This window comes from Artibeus jamaicensis, unplaced genomic scaffold, assembly GCF_021234435.1.
Source record: "Artibeus jamaicensis isolate MK-2021 breed Jamaican fruit bat unplaced genomic scaffold, CSHL_Jam_final contig_3173, whole genome shotgun sequence".
Taxonomy (NCBI): domain Eukaryota; kingdom Metazoa; phylum Chordata; class Mammalia; order Chiroptera; family Phyllostomidae; genus Artibeus; species Artibeus jamaicensis.
In genome coordinates this window covers 3,170-20,378 of record NW_026521737.1, presented here as the reverse complement: position 1 = coordinate 20,378, position 17,209 = coordinate 3,170, and the positions used below count along the sequence as shown (strand labels likewise).

At 39.3% G+C, this 17,209-nt stretch overlaps 1 protein-coding gene and 1 pseudogene across 1 annotated transcript; both read left to right on the top strand.

Moving 5' to 3' along the window:
• Positions 1 to 239: 239 nt before the first annotated feature.
• LOC119054554 (GTP-binding protein 10) lies at positions 240 to 12,248 on the top strand (the record flags this gene model as incomplete). Its single annotated transcript, XM_053663299.1, has 6 exons — positions 240 to 335; positions 2,888 to 3,081; positions 7,881 to 7,960; positions 8,349 to 8,493; positions 10,641 to 10,714; positions 12,196 to 12,248. Coding segments are annotated over exons 1-6 (579 nt in total), but the record flags the coding sequence as incomplete, so codon positions are not given.
• LOC119054657 (uncharacterized) lies at positions 7,564 to 7,693 on the top strand (annotated as a pseudogene).
• Positions 12,249 to 17,209: the final 4,961 nt, after the last annotated feature.

Sequence of the window (17,209 nt, the reverse complement as noted above, 5' to 3'; positions counted from 1 at the left end):
TTCCATTCAAAAAGTTAATTCCTGAGGCATATCCGCTACATCCGAATGGCCCGGGCCAAGCACTCTCGACGTTTTCTTAGCTTTAGATTGCTTTCGCGTAAACAGATACCTTTTAACCTGGCCGGGCTCCTCACATGGCGCATGCGCCTGTCTCCGTGCGCGTACACCGTACGGCTCAGTGGCTCTTCCCGCGGGAGCGCGCGGCAGAAAACTGCGCCTGCGTCCTACGGTGACGTGAGAAAGCCGCGCAGTTCCACCTGCGCTGCTCCGTCCGCGGGGGTGAATCCGGGCCAGCCGCAGTCATGGTGCACTGCAGTTGCGTGTTGTTAAGAAAGGTCCGTGACCCGTGCCAGTCACCCGAACCCCGAGGGCCAGGTGCTTCTAGCCCCACCTGGGGACTGTGGTGCTCCTTCTCTGCCTCCCTACTTTTTCTATTGGGGGCCTCTTTCCTGCTTTTTTCCTACCATAGTCTTATCTCCGCCCATGCAGCAGTCTGGGTTGACCTGGGGCGGGGGGTTGGGCGAGGGGGGGGTCTACCCCGCCTGGTTAGGACGGTTGTTAGGGTACAAGGTGTGAGGTTTCCTTGGGGAATTGTGTGCACGTGGGATGCAGAGCGGGGATACTTGCCGACTCTTGGACGTGCAGTAGAGTATACGTGGAGTGTAGGTTTGCTTTTTCTATTGGCTCAGATGGTAATATCCCTAGTCCGTTTACATCTACGTCTATTTTTCCTCGAGTGCATTGTTTTTAAGAGCTTTCTAAAAATGATTTTTCATCAATAAATGAAAATAGGTAGTAATACGCTTGCCTTCTTGCGAGAAATTTAGGTCAGTTTTATAATTGTTTCTGTAAAAAATTGTTTCTGCAGTTTCTTCAAATTTCAAGGCCTCTTTTAGAGCCTTAGTAGTTAGCCGGCATCATAGTTTAGCCATTACCCTATTACCAATGAGGAGATCGGGATACTCTTTTTAAGTTTGGGTTCTAAATCTTTGAATCTGATCAATCTAGAGCAGTAAAAATTCGTAAGCTGCATTTATTGTACATAAGTTATTAAAGAATACTTGTATAGCCTTACTGTCATTGAAAGTCACTTCCAATTAACGTCGTTTGCAAGTGGAATCTCTTCACTTGCATGTGATGCTATTCTGATCTAGCCTTGCATAACCGAAAAATAAGTTCTTCACCCTCAGAGAAAAATACTCTGGTTGGCCCTCAGCCAGAGGGCCAACTTTTACTTTTTATGTATTCTTCCCATCCTATTCTCATACAACACAGCTTCGTGACTACATTTGCATACTTAAATGCATACCTGTGCTTCGATTCTTTGCTAGGACCCATCCGCTGCAATATTAGATCTAGGCTGCATCAGAATCACTGAGAGAGGTTTTGCTAAGTGTATTAGCTTGACCTGTTCTCATCCCCTACTCCAGAGTGTATCAGAATGGTCAGTGGAGTATATGTATTTTGTAAAGTGTTTCCAGTTGTTTTTGATACTTACAAATATCTCAAATGACTAAAGATGTGAAGATTATGAGTTTAAGAAATTACTCCAAAGAATCTCCATAGTCTGAGAGGTTAATACGTGGATTCTTTACGCAAGAAGGTATTTACTTAATGAGGGTAACAAAAGTATAAGATTTCAGAAAGTGTATTAATAGATACATAATCAAATTGCTAAGAGACCAGCAAAGTTGATGGTAAGTATTAATTAGAGGAATTAAGAAAGACATCACATGGGGTTGATGGGGGGAGGTGTATAATAAAGGGGACAAATGGTAATAGAAAAATTTAAAAAATAGAGACATCAGCAAATATGACGTTTAGGTGGGTTTATGACAGAAGAGAACACATGAAGGGGACAGGCTGGGTGGAGGAGGGCAAAGGGTGAAAAATTGGGACAACTGTAATAGAATAACAAAAAAGAACAAATGACATAAGTAGAGGAAAAGCATGAGCAGAGTGGAGCAAAGATGTGAAAGTATAACATGTACAGAGCAGAAGAGGAAGAGGACAGAGGAGGGGGCCGAACCTATGGAAATGGAACTGAGGGTAGCTTAAGAGCTTTGAATATAGACTGAGAATTTTAGACTATTTCATAAACAGCAAAACACAAAATGCATGAATGGTTTTTGAATAAGAGAGAAACATGATTAGAAATCTGTTTTCAGAAAAATAACTGAGACAGCAAGATGAGCTATGCATTGAGGAAGGAATGACTAGATACTGGTTAAGGTACTAGGCCAGTTTGTACCAAGAAGGAAAGAGCTAGGGCTTTGGGGGTGGGGTGCCCTTGAGGGGAGAAGCAGGTATAGTGAAAGATTCCCATACTCAATGAGTAGTAAACTATGGTTCCTTTATTTGAAAGGACATTGGTGGAATAGACTTTATCTAAGGAAAAGTTTGGTTTTGTCATGTGAACTTGTATTTGAGATGACTGTTATTAGTACTCATGAACAAGTTACATATTTGAGAGGCTTCAAATATAAGTTAAGTACAGATCTTATTCTCAGTTGGTTTAGACTGTTAACCTTATATCCTGTGATGTCCAGCAGACTGGACATAGAAAATATCTCACCTGGGTAATAGTTACTGATACAGGCTTGCCTAGGGGAGGCGGTCTAGACTAAAAAGTGGACCAGTGTCAGAGACCTTGAGGATAGGTGGGATCACAATTGATAATTGGGGGAAAAAGGCAGGGGTGGGGTTAAGAATTTAATGGAAAGAGGTAAGATAGGAGATGAACTGAGAAAAGACTAAATTTGACATACAGGAAGTCACTACTGACTTCTCGAGGCATTTTAGTGGCAACAGAGAACTAGAAAGGAGTTCTAAATCGGTAAGCACATTCAGTGTACAGATGTTCTCTTTCTCTCCCTCTCTTTTTAAGTATGGGAACTTCGTTGATAACCTAAGACTCTTCACCAGGGGAGGAAGTGGTGGAATGGGCTATCCTCGTTTAGGTGGAGAAGGTGGAAAAGGTGGTGACGTCTGGGTTGTAGCCCATAAGAAAATGACTTTAAAACAACTTAAAGACAAATATCCTCATAAGCGGTTTGTGGCTGGAGAAGGAGCCAACAGTCGGTGAGTATTTACTGAATGAATTGATTTTATAAAAGTAATCCCTCCCAGAAGAAAAACAGTTAAAAGATAAAGGTGTAATTAGTAATTTGATTTAAATTACATATTATATTTGTAACTGAGCAAAAATCTACCTATGTTTGTCTCAACTCTAGTAAAGGTAAAAGGTAGGTTTAAGAAATGTTTTGGAGCTTTCCAACGTTTTATCTTTTTCTTCTCCCAATTTCTGTTTAGATTCTTTTGTACTTCCTCTAGAAACAGAAAGTGATCTGAATTCCCACCGGTTTCTTCTTATCTTTGATAGTCCGTAAGAAACCTCTCTCAAATCTCAAATGAGCTACACCACCTCGTCACCACCAGTAGTTCTGTGCATCTCATAGGCGGTGCTGAACATTTAGAACCCATTTCAGTGATACATCTTTTGTGTGTTTTCCCTTTGCTTCTGTTCTGTTCTTTCTATAAGAGCAAAACCTTGCCTTTATTTTTCACTAAATTTTGTTGTTCTCTGCGGAATAGACTATGTTGGCCTCAAAATATGAGAATTTTTTGTTTGTTCTCAAGAAAATGAAGAAAAAAATTTTTAGTTTCCATCAAAACGCCTGCTGTGATTCCTCAGACCTACCTCACTCTGTTATTCCATAGGAGGTAGTAGTATAAAGGCTACATGTCATGTCCCTCTTTTTTTTTCTTCCTAAAGAAGTATTTAAAAACAAACAAAAAACAAGAAAAAAGAATCAGTCCGATTTAGAGAGGAAGGGAGAGGGAGCAGAACACCTCGTTGTTGTGCCACTTACTTATGCGTTCGTTGGTTGGTTCTGGTCTGTGCCCTGACCGGGGTGACAACCTCGGTGTTTGGGGACAGTGCTCTAACCAGCTGAGCTACCCGGCAAAGGCCCCCACAGAAGTGTTTCGATAGATGTATTTGTCACAATGTCAGATGATGGAATGTGACACTTGCTTGGGGGACGAGTATATGCGAAGGATAGAGGCTGGGATACTAAACAGCCTGTAACACAGACACTCCCAACAACAAAACAACAACAAATTATCCTGCCCAAAATGATGCAGCAGCATCACCTGCTTGTAAATGTCTCCTTAGGGAAACCCCTTAAATTTCTTTTGAGCACTTTTGTTTATGACGAATCTGAAACTTTTTTTATCCTCACCGAAGACATGCTTACTGATTCTTAAGAGGGGAAGGGAGGGAGAGAGAGAAACATGGATCAGATGCCTCCTGTACACGCCCCAACCAGGGACTGAATCTGAAACCTAGGCCTGAGCCCTGACTAGGAATTGAACCTGTGACCTTTCAGTTTGCTGGATGACACTCCACCCAACTGAACCACACCAGCCTGGGCAAAACCATTTTATAACACAAATTTTGAGAGCCTTATATTTGTTAGAATTCAGTAATCAGTTTTGAGTATTGAATATTACTTTATTATTTTGATGTTACAGATGGGAATTAACAGTACTTTACATCCTAAAGTAAATATTCTTACCATTTTATAATTTCTTTTGAAAAATAAAATTGCTATAATTCCAGCCCTGTTCTGTGTTCAAATCAGTGGTATACTAAAGATGGTATACAATGTTTAAATGTTCAGAAATATTTAAATAGAACATATTTCTTACTGGGGTTGTGTGTTGCGATTTTTAGAATAGACAGGCCTAAATCTAAAGAATGAATAGGAGCCAACTGGGTGAAGGGGAGTGAAAGCATTACAGGAAAGGTAACAGGAAGAAAGGCCCAGTGATAGAAGACAAGTACCCTTCTGAGGCCCTGAAAGGCGGCCAGTGTGGCTGGGATGCAGAAGACTCGGAACAGCGAGGAAGGTGAGACTACAAAGACAGGTACAGGCCAGACTTTCATTCAGACCATCATTGTTCTGGAGTATTGCAGTGTTGTCCGATTTGGTCTGCTGACCCCAGTCTCAGTCATCACCCTCAGTCCATCTTTATTCTATTATTTCTAGAGGGGATTTTCTAAAACACCCACTGATTAATGTCACTCGCCTATTATTTAATTAATTAATTAAAATTATTCTGTAGTTCAGTTTAAATTAGTTGTTTGTATTTTCTCTCCACCCATCCCCTCCAAACCCACCTCCCTCCCTTGTTTCCACCCTCCCCCTTGATTTTGTCCATGTGTCCTTTATAGTAGTTCCTGAAACCCCTTCTCCCCACTGTCCCCTCCCCCTCCCTCCTCCCCTCTGGCTATTGTTAGATTGTTCTTAATTTTAATGATTTTGTTATATTTTGTTTGCTTTTTTCTTTTGTTGATTAGAATTAAGGGACAAATACCATATAATCTCATCTTAAACTGAAACATAATCACTCGCCTATTTCAAATTCTTCACAACATGCCACCCCACTTGTACCCGTGTTCACTAGAAATAACTTATTTCTTCAAACAGCTTGCTCCCTTCTAATCTACGGTATTTGCGTGTGTGTGTTTATACATACACGTGTGTGTATGGGTGTATACACACATACATAAAAATTGCAATGCACATCCCAGTATATATATACATACACACACATATACATACACACACATATTTAGATATACATAGGTATATTCAGTGTGCCAACACATCTTTTCCTGCCTTGACTATCTGGCAAAGTCCTATTGGCTTTTTAAGACTTGGTTTAAGCACTACTTTCAAAATACCAGTATTTGAGTAAGCTTTTAACTTTAGATATCTAATAATGTCCAGTAAAAATCAGATTGCTTTTGTTCTTCATGAAATCATCACCTAGTAAACTGGCTTATACTTGCTGAACTATGCAAATTATCAAATACTGTTTCAGCAATTTAAAAACTACCCAGAGTTCCAGCCCTGGCCGGTGGCTCAGTTGGTTCGAGCACTGTTTCAGTGCATCCAGGTTGCAGCTTCTGTCCCCTGTCCGGCCACGTACAGGAGTCAACTAGTGAGTGCATGAATCAGTGGAACAACAGACTGATGTTTTTCTGTCCTTTCTTCTCTCTCTAAATCAATAAAAACATTTTAAAAACTATCCAAATTTCTTTTGAAATTTAAGTGTAAATGTTTTAATTTTTTTAATATTATATTTATTTATCTTTAGAGGGGAAGGGAAGGAGAGAAGGAGAGAAATACCAGTGTATGGCTGCCTCTCATGTGTCCCCTGCTGGGAACTAGCCTGCAACCCAGGCATGTGCCCTGACTGGGAATCGAACTGCGATCCTTTGGTTCACAGGCCTACGCTCAGTCCTCTGAGCTGTGCCAGCCAGGGCTTAAGTGTAAATGTTTTAAATAAAATAATATTTTAGGCCTGGCTGGTGTAGCTCAGTAGATTGAGCGCGGGCCTGCGAACCAGACAATCGCGGTTCGATTCCCAGTCAGGGCACATGCCTAGGTTGCAGGCTGGTTCCCTGCAGGCCAGTTCCCAGCAGGGGACATGCAAGAGTCAACCATACATTGATGATCCTCTCCCTCTCTCCTTCCCTTCCCCTCTAAAGATAAATAAATAAAATCTTTAAAAAAATAAAAAATAAATAAAATAATATTTTAATAGAAAGCTCACCACTAGTAACAAAAAAGAATGAAAATTAAATCTTGCCTCTACATTCTAAGAATTGCAACACACGTCCCAGTAAGAGAAATGTTCTATTTAAATCTCTCTTTAGTATAATTTTAAGTCATCCATTTCTGTCAGTCCAGGTCATTCATTCAACTAATATTGAGTATCTACTATGTACTAATCATTGTACTACATGCCTAGGATACAGTGATGATCTAAACTAATGTATTCCCTGCCCTTCTGGAAGTTACTGTAGAGAAGTGGGAGAGTAGACATTAATCTAATTCACAACAAATGGAAAATGATGAGAGCCTACACATGTGTGGGGATTCTGACCTACTCATGGAGGCCAGGAGTAAAAGGTTTTAGAAAAGGTCAGCCACCTATAATTTCTAAAATAGTCACAATTAACCTTTTCTTGACTTTTCTTAGACTCTTCTGTGTGTTTACACAAACTTAATTGTGTCTGTGTATAGTTTGGGGGCACAAAACTGAGAGGACAGTATTTTGTAGGTTTCTCTTTTTACTTAACTTCTTTCTGTGCCAGAAGATTGTTCAAAATGGCTGCATAGTATTGGAAATAACTTTATGTTGTCACTCATCTGTTTAGGTAGTAATTGATATTTTACTGTTACAGTCAACAGTGCAACACACATCCATGTGTATATCCTAGTTTACCTGGTGGTTCAGTTATTTTCTTTCAGGATAAATTCCCAGAAGTGAATTTGCTAGTTAGAAGTTTGTACCAATTTACTCTCTCGTGAGCCATTTGAGAGTAGCCAGATGAGCCCCCTGTAATTAAAGTGCTCTCATTGGAGGTCAGTTTTTTTAAAGCTTTGTTATTCCATTGATTTTTTATTTTTTTCTAGTTACTGATCATCTCTTCGTTTCAGGTGTACAGTATGTTAGTTCATTATAATTTGCAATGTCTTTGGTGGTAGCTTCGAGCAGTGGCAGTATCGTAGCCAATTTTATCCGAGGCACAATTATTGCTAATTGAAAACTTTTCCCAGTGACTTTTTGTGGTTAGCTTGATAACTTAAATCATTACTTAATATTATTTTTATTGGGATATGATGGTCTAAAGTACAAATAATTAGAAATAATTTTATTTTTGCTCTAATATTTGGCCATGTAACATCTACATTAGAAGAGTTGGTTGATAGTCCTCTCTATAGACCATTATGTTTGCTTGAAGCATAAGCCATTTAATTTTGTGGGGTTTTGTTATTTTAATGTAGCTTTATTTTTTGTAGGGTTAGTGCACTGAGAGGCTCCAAAGGAAAAGACTGTGAAATTCCTGTACCTGTGGGTATTTCAGTAACTGATGAAAATGGTAAAATCATAGGCAAGTATACTGTAGGTCCTAAGGTTGTGAAAAATATGCATATTTTCTAAATTGTTTGGGAGCTGTGGGGAATAGTACTTCTTGAGTAGTTTCAGATTTTTTTTAGAAATGTTAACTATTTCAGCTGCTAATTTATAAAAGAACTTTTAAAAATCTTCTATAAAGGTATTCCAATATTAACTGCTAGATTTAAGATTTTTAAAATATTATTTACTTGGTTTTAAAACATAAACTAGTCTCTCAACCACTTACAAGGTTTTTCCAGGGACAAGCTTTCAATAGAAACTTTTGGCATCTATTTTGAAAGAAAAATGTCATTAGTGAATAACTCTACCTACTAATCTTGGCTCTGAGTATCTTTATCTCTCTTTTTAAGGAGAACTCGATAAAGAGAAAGACAGAGTTTTGGTAGCGGAAGGAGGTCTTGGTGGTAAATTCCTTACAAATTTCTTACCATTGAAAGGCCAGAAACGAATAATTCACCTTGACCTGAAACTCATAGCTGATGTAGGTCTAGTAGGGTAAGTATCATTCATATGTTTAAATAAACATAAATATGTTTATTTTTATACTTCCAGAGAGTTCACAAATAGGAAATAAATATAAATAGTAATTTGTGCCAACATTATTTCTAGTTTATGGAATTTGTGCATGATTGTATACTTAGAGACAATGCTGTTAAATGTTATTTTCACAATGTCAGCAAAGAGTTTCATATTTACTTCATATTCATTTGCCAGTGGTCATAGCAATTGAGTAGGTCAGTGAAATGTTAGAAAATAAAGAAAAAGGCTAACCTGATCCAATAATATAAGAAGGTAAAAGGATGTTACCAGATATTAAGGAATAAAATAAGAAATCTGAGAAAAACCATGTTTTGAAAAGTATATTCAAGGAGATAAATAGAAGGGACAAATGGTCAAGATATGCTTATAGGTATTAATAGAGCTATTGATGTATCATTAATCAGGTGGCTCAAGGCCAGCACAGACGATCTCAGCCCCTCAGACTTACACACTCTTGAGCACCACGTTGGGTCTTGCCGTACCTGCTTCCCTACCCTTTGTGCTCTGCTTGGGATCTGTCCATGCTCAGTACGGTGGGCAACCTTACAATGTCCTCTTCCGTGAGCCCCCACTTTTTCATGAAACAAAGCTGTTTAGCTTTGCGTTTGCAGTGCTGGCACCCAGCCAACTGGAGAGAGCTAGATAGCATGATGGAGAGTGGATAAGGGGAGAGAAAACTACAACTTTGCATTTCTCCTCTCCTCTCTCTTCCTCTCCCTGGCCCCCTACAGCGTTACACAGTAGGCAGACTGAAGGCCTAAGGGAGATTAGATGTAAGGGAAACTGCTGCCAAACTGAGTACCAAACTGCCATTCCATGCCTTGCCTTCCCATAAGTTCTTTCTAAGCTCTTCTCATCTTCCTCCCCATCCATCTCACTGCTTCTGTACCAGACTCTTCAGTCTCCGCCCCTCACCCTCCGCCCCTCACCCTTGCCGTGCCTGTCTAGGTCTTAAGGTGGTCACTTGGGGTTCACAGAGGTCCCATTCCTGCTGAGGTTGTGACAAGGAAGGATGTCATCCTGGCTTCCAAGTGTGCCACTCGCATGTTTTTTTTTATTCCCAATAAAACATAGTTATGACATTTATGAGTAATAGGTTCTGTAATAACATATTTTTCAAATATTATTGGTTTAATAGGGTTTTATGGATAAGGCTGAGAATCCTTTTCAGGCTAAGAAGACCCTCGCAAGGCTGAGTAGTAAAAGTTGGGTGGTGGTGGAGAACTCAAGTGAGACTATTTGGGTTAGAATCTCAAATCCTTGGGAGGCCAGCTGGCTAGTCTTAGATATGTTATACAGTTTCTCTAAGTTTTTATTTACTCATCTTTAATAGTGAGTGGAGAGTCCTCACTTTAAAATGTCGGTAAGATACTGCATTTGCAGCACAACACACGCCTTGGATTTACGAATGCTCCGTGAATGAGTGGTAGCTGCTGTCACAGTCCTTATGTTGCCAACTTACTAGACACAACTGTAGTGAAACACTTGAGCTTTTCAGAAATGGGCTTGAAATTACAGTCAGTAATTAACACATCGTAGTTCTTAAGCATAATGTTTAACATGTCTCCAGTGCTTTTAAATTAGGCAGCTATTCTTTAAAAGTTACTAAATGTGAATACCAGCATAAGCAGATTTTTTTTTAGCTGGTTTCAGGAATGAACTGAATCTTAAAAGAAAGATACTTGACTAAAACACTACTGCTGTTGTCAGAGCTGATGTCAGAATTGAACCTCAGAAGAAAGGTATATAGCTAATATGCTGTACTGCCGATGTGCAAGAGAAACATGGGTTGGTTGCCTTTTGCCCATGCCCCTAACGGCAACCCAGGCATGTGCCCTGACCAGGAATCAGACCCGCAACCTTTCACGTTGTGGGACAAGGCCCAACTTACTGTGCCACACCGGTCAGGGCAGCATGAGTTTACCTTCACCTATTTCATGAGTATATTTTGTTCAAGTTTTTCAAAACTACTTTAAATTTATACTCTATTTTAATTCCAGAAATACCCAAGAAGTTTGCTTCTTAAAATGTTTAGAATTCAGCGATAAGTAAGTTTTAATAGTACTGGTATTTGCTGTGATGCGTACATTTTGTCATTTCAGATTCCCAAATGCCGGAAAATCCTCTTTGCTAAGTCAGATTTCTCACGCGAAACCTGCAATTGCAGATTATGCATGTAAGTATAATTTATTTTTATTTTAATGTGTGGTGGTTAGTTTTTAAAGACTAATCTTTTAGTGTGAATATATGACAACTCTGAGGGTAGCCTTCGTTTGAAAACTCTTGGCAGAGTAGGTGCTCTTCCCATTAATCTGAAACCTCTATACCCCTCAGCAAAGTTTCTAGTACTTATTACTTACTTCGTTGCATGTACTTGCCTGGTGCATAATCATTTATTTTAGGTAGAATTTTCTGAGCACCCATCCTTTATCAAGCACAGTGGTAAATACTAGGAAGGCAGACATGAATTCTTTCACTCAAAAATATAGCAAGTATATTCTGGGATCTGTACTAGGTTCTAGAGCTACAAAGTCTGGTAAGCAGAAACATATATATCCTGACTTTTATTGAGAATACAAACTATTCTCAAAAAAAGGGGGAAGGCATGTAGCTCTCCAGTGAATGCAAGGAAATACAATATGGTTCTATGAAAGAGTGTAGGTCATTGCTTTGGACTTTTTTTGTGGAAGTGTGATGCGGGACTGAGGTTCAGAGGATAAATGTGAGTTAATCAGTGACATGGTAGAGTTGAAGGGTCTTTCAGTGAGAGGAAATAGCAGGCACACAAAGGCCTTCTAGTGGCAGGCAGTGGATTTATCTAGAGAACATGTGGTCAGGAAAGGAGGGAAATGGGGTGAGGCCCGGGAGTAGGTAGCCATTGCATCTTATTGACATGTAGGCTCTATTTGATCCTTATGTCTTAAGAGCAGTTGGTAGCCTGTTAAACAAGGGATAAAAATGATTGTATTCACTTTAAAAAGATTTCTGCATATAATATAGAAAATGGATTGGTGTGGGGCATGAGTGGGTATGGGAAGAATAGTTAGTAGGCTGTTGTAGCAGTGAGATGAGATAAAATGGAAGCTTAAACCAAGAACAGTGAATGAATGTGATAGGACCTCTGCCATTGTTAAAGAACAAGGTGCAAAATGACATTAACCTGGAAAATAAAGTTAAGCCACTTTAAAATTAGACTCTGATAAAGTAGAGTTCATTTTAACTAACTGCTATAAATTAGGCCAGTATGTATTGCTATAATACAGGGTACTGTTGAGAAGGAAAGAGGAAGAAAAGCAAAAAGTCACAGGAAGGAAACTAGTGCAGGATTGGTGAGGCTTGAGGAAAACTGGATGCGACGGGACTAGACCAGACCGAGTGACAGAAGCCTAAATTCTGCGCCCTGCTCCCCATGATTCCTCAGGGATGACAGAGGAATTTGGGGGCCCATTTATTAGGTTAGACTATGACTATTATAAAAATCTTCATGGTCTTTTTCCAGGTATAATAGCAAAGATAATTGTACCTTCCATTTAATAAATGAGAACATAGTCTGAATTAATCACAAAAGAAATGTTTATTTTATACATAATGCTAAAACAGTTTTGAGAGTACCAGTCTTTATTCTAGCCTTAACTTACTGTTGCTTTTTTCTTTTAGTTACAACATTAAAGCCTGAACTTGGAAAGATTATGTATAAAGATTTCAAACAGGTGGGTGTTTTTAAAGTAAGACCCTTGGTCAGAAGTGAAAGTACTTGCTTTTGGTGCTCGGAGTTCATATTTGATGCTTGTGAGGTGTTGGGGCGGGGCAGTTGTAAGATTTTATTTTGAATAAGCGAAAATGGATCAAATGAGTAATGAGCACTATCATAATAAAATACTGTATAAGAAGGTGACTTATAAAATATTTTTATTTTAAATAGTCTTTATTTTAAATATTTATTTAAGAATAAATATTTATTTATTTTTATATTTTTAAAATTTATTGGGCTGTCATTGATTACTAAGATTATATAGTTTCCAAGTGTACATTTTTATGATACATGATCCTTATATTGCACTTTCCGTCCACTACCCAAAGTCAGATCTTCTGTCTCCATGTATTTGACCCCCTTTACCCTTTACGATACCTCACACCTTTTCCTCTGGTAACCACTGTGCTGTGTGTGTGTGTGTGTGTGTCTGTGGGTTTTTGTTTATTTTTCTTGTTCATTCATTCCTTTCAATTTTATATTCCACACTTGATTTCACTTATCACTCGTGTGGGATTTCACTCACATGTGAGAATGAATGTAACTTCTTATTCTTAGAAAGCCTTAAGTCCATTTTGTCTCTACTGTGGGGGCGACTTTCCTCACAAGTCCCCCCTGTGCCATGGGTGAGAGTAAACATGACTGAGACATGATGTGATCTGCTTGGGGAGGAGAGGTGGCCAGTTTCCCAGAGGAAAAAGGCCTTGAGCAGTGGCCAGTTTCTCAGGAGAAAAAGGCGTCGTTGAGTCTCTTCCTCCAAGGGCTTTTATTGGGTTGTAATGCACAGGAATACAGGGTGGCAAGGATCAAACAGTAGATAACATTTCAAAGAAATCTGAGGGCTTAGTCTGAGTCAGAGTCTGTCTGGAAGAGAGTTTTAGAGTTCCCTGCTCGAACCCTTAACATATGAATGAAAGCACTCTTAGAGCAGATTTCACAGGTTTATCAGGAAGTCTTTGTGATGCCAGATTTTCCCCAGGACACGCTCTAGCAAGGCAAGGAGCTGTACCTCTCCCCAACAGGTATTCAGGCTTAAGGGGATTAGAGCCAGGAAGCACTTCTCCCAGAGAACATGGGGACTCGGGCTTTGTCAGAGCGGGGTGGGGGGGTGGGGGGGGGCCGGCGAGAGTCCATTGCTCCCTCTTTGTTGCAGCCCCCCAAGTCCTTCCATGAAGTCCTCCCAAATGATCGAGTCTGGCTTAGGTTGCCCCCCCAAATGCTGTGAGGGGTCTTACCCTTCATTGACTTCTGACCAAGCTCTGGGGGCAGGGAGGGGAAACTGAGGCAGCGTTTGCTACCAGAGACTAGCTTTGTCTCCTGCGGCTCCCATTCCAGAGGTCACTGACTCATTCTTAGCCACAGGGGGTAGAGAGTTACAATTCCTAGAACCAGGCAGAGCAGTCCACAACACTTTACAACATGGTATTTATTTATTTTTAGACAGAGGGGAAGGGAGGAAGAGAAACATCAGTGTGTGGTTGCCTCTCAGGTGCCTCCCACTGGGGACCTGGCCTGCAGCACAGGAATGTGCCCTGATTGGGAATCAAACCTGTGGTCCTTTGGTTTGCAGGTTGGCACTCAGTCCCTTGAGCCACACCAGCCAGGGCAGAACATTGTGTCTTCTTTATTTCCGTGTCTTTGTTTTTATTCTGTTTGCTTGTTTGTTTTATTCTTTAGCTTCCTGTCAAAGGTGAGATCATATGGTATTTGTCCTTCAATGCCTGGCCTATTTCACTCAGCATAATGCTTTCCAGTTCCATCCATGTTGTTGCAAAAGGTAGTAGCTCCTTCTTTCTCTCTGCTGCATAGAATTCCATGGTGTATATGTACCACAATTTTTTGATCCATTCATTTACTGATGGGCACCTAGGTTGCTTCCAACTCTTGGCTATTGTAAATTGTGCTGCTATGAACATTGTGGTGCATAGGTTCTTTGAAATTGATGTTTTAGGATTCTTGGGGTATAATCCTAGCAGTGGAATTGCTGGGTCAAAAGGCAGGTCAATTTTTTATTTTTCTGAGAAAATTCCATACTGTTTTCCATAATGGTTGTACCAGTCTGCAATCCCACCAACAGTGAACTAAGGTCCCCTTTTCCCCACAACCTCTCCAACATTTGTTGTTTGTTGCTTTGTCTATTATAGCCATCCTGACTGGTGTAAAGTGGTATCTCATTGTGGTTTTAATTTGCATCTCTCTGATAGCTAACGATATTGAGCACCTCTTCATGTGTCTCTGGATATTCTGTATGTCCTCTTTGGAGTCTGCAACTTCACCAACAGAACTAAGGTCCCCTTTTCCCTACAACCCTCTCCAACATTTGTTGTTTGTTGCTTTGTCTATTATAGCCATCCTGACTGGTGTAAAGTGGTATCTCATTGTGGTTTTAATTTGCATCTCTCTGATAGCTAACGATATTGAGCACCTCTTCATGTGTCTCTGGATATTCTGTATGTCCTCTTTGGAGAAGTGTCTGTTCAAGTCCTTTTCCCATTTTTTAATTGGGTTCGATGTCTTCCTAGAGTGGAGTCGTGTAAGTTCTTTGTATATTTTGGAGATTAAACCTTTGTCTGAGGTATCATTGGCAAATATGTTTTCCCATACAGTTGGTTGTCTTTTTAATTTAATACTGTTTTCTTTAGCCATGCAGAAGCTTTTTATTTTGATGAGATCCCATTTGTTTATTCTTTCCTTTATATTCCTTGCTCTAGGGGACATATCCGTAAAAATGTTGCTGCGTGGAATATCTGAGATTTTCTTGCCAATGTTCTCCTCTAGGACTTTAATGGTGTCATGGCTTATATTTAAGTCTTTTATCCACCTTGAATTTATTTTGGTGTATGGTGTAAGTTGGTGCTCAAGTTTCATTTTTTTGCATGTAGCTGTCCAGTTCTCCCAACACCATTTGCTGAAGAGGCTATCTTTACTCCATTTTATGTTACTGCCCCCTTTGTCGAATATTAATTGACTGTAGAGGGTTGGGTTGATTCCATTGGTCTATGTGCCTGTTTTTATGCCAGTACCAGGCTGTTTTGATTACAGTGGCTTTGTAATACAGTTTGATATCAGGTATTGTGATCCCTCCTACTTTGTTCTTCTTTCTCAAAAGAGCAGCTGCTATTCGGGCTCATTTATGATTCCATATAAATTTTTGAAGTGTTTGTTCTATGTCTGTGAAATATGCCATTGGTACTTTAATAGGTATTGCATTGAATCTGTATATTGCTTTGGGTAGTATGGACATTTTGATGATGTTAATTCTTCCAATCCATGAACACGGTATATGTTTCCATTTGTTTGTGTCTTCCCTGATTTCTTTCTTCAGTGCTGTGTAGTTTTCTACATACAGGTCTTTTACCTCTTTGGTTAGGTTTATTCCCAGATATTTTATTTTTCTTTTTGCTATATCGAATGGGATTTTTTCCTTGATTTCTGCTTCTGCTGATTCATTGTTTGTATACAAAAATGCCTTTGATTTCTGGATATTGACTTTGTGTCCTGCTGTTTTGCCAAATTCATTAATTAGTTTGAGCAGTTTTTGGGTAGAGTCTATAGGATTTTCCATATACACTATCATGTCATCTGCAAACAGTGACAATTTTGTTTCCTCCTTTCCTATTTGGATGCCTTTTATTTCCTTTTCCTGCCTGATCGCTGTGGCCAAAACTTCTAATACTACATTGAATAGAAGTGGTGAAAGTGGACATCCTTGTCTTGTTCCTGATATTAGCGGAAAAGCTTTTAGTTTTTGTCCATTGAGTATGATATTGGCTGTAGGTCTCTCATAAATGGCCTTTATTATATTGAGGAATGTTCCCTCTATTCCCATTTTGCTGAGTGTTTTTATCATAAATGGGTGTTGTACCTTATCGAAAGACCTTATCAATAGACCTTTTCTGCGTCTATTGATATGATCATGTGGTTTTTGTCTTTGCTTTTGTTTATGTGATGAATTACATTTACTGTTTTGCGAATGTTGAACCATCCTTGCATCCCTGGGATGAATCCCACTTGGTCATGATGTATAATCTTTTGGATATATTGTTGGATGCGATTTGCTAATATTTTGTTGAGGATTTTAGCGTCTATGTTCATCAGCGATATTGGCCTGAAGTTTTCTTTCTTTGTTGTATCTCTATCTGGTTTTGGAATTAGGATGATGCTGGCTTCATAAAAGGAGTTAGGGAGTTTTCCATCCTTTTGGATTTTTTTGAATAGTCTGTGAAGAATGGGGGTTAGCTCTTCCTTAAATGCTTTGTAGAATTCTCCTGTGAATCCATCTGGTCCAGGGCTTTTGTGTGATGGGAGTTTTTTGATTACTGCTTCAATTTCTTTTGCTGTTATTGGTCTATTCAGCTGTTCTACTTCTTTTTCATTGAGTTTTGGGAGATTATATTTTTCTAGAAATGTGTCCATTTCCCCTAGGTTCTCAAATTTCTTGGCATACAGTTCTTCATAGTAATTTCTTACAATCCTCTCTATTTCTGTGGTATCAGTTGTAATCTCTCCTCTTTCATTTCTGATTGTGTTTATTTGTGTCCGTTCCCTTCTTTTCTTGATGAGCCTACTTAAAGGCTTGTCTATTTTGTTTATTTTTTCAAAGAACCAACTCCTGGATTCATTGATCTTTAGAATTGTACTTTTAATCTCTATGTCATTTAGTTCTGCTCTGATCTTAGTTATTTCCTTCCTTCTACTTGCTTTGGGCTGGTTTTGTTGTTGTTCCTCGAGTTCTTGCAGGCGTAGAGTAAGGTCATTTGTTTGAAATGTTTCTGTTTTCTTTAGGTAGGCCTGTATTGCTATAAACTTCCCTCTCAGGACTGCCTTGGCTGTATCCCATAAGTTTTGGGTTGTTGTGAGATGATTTTCATTTGTTTCCAGAAACTTTTTGATTTCTTCCCTAATTTCATTCTTGACCCA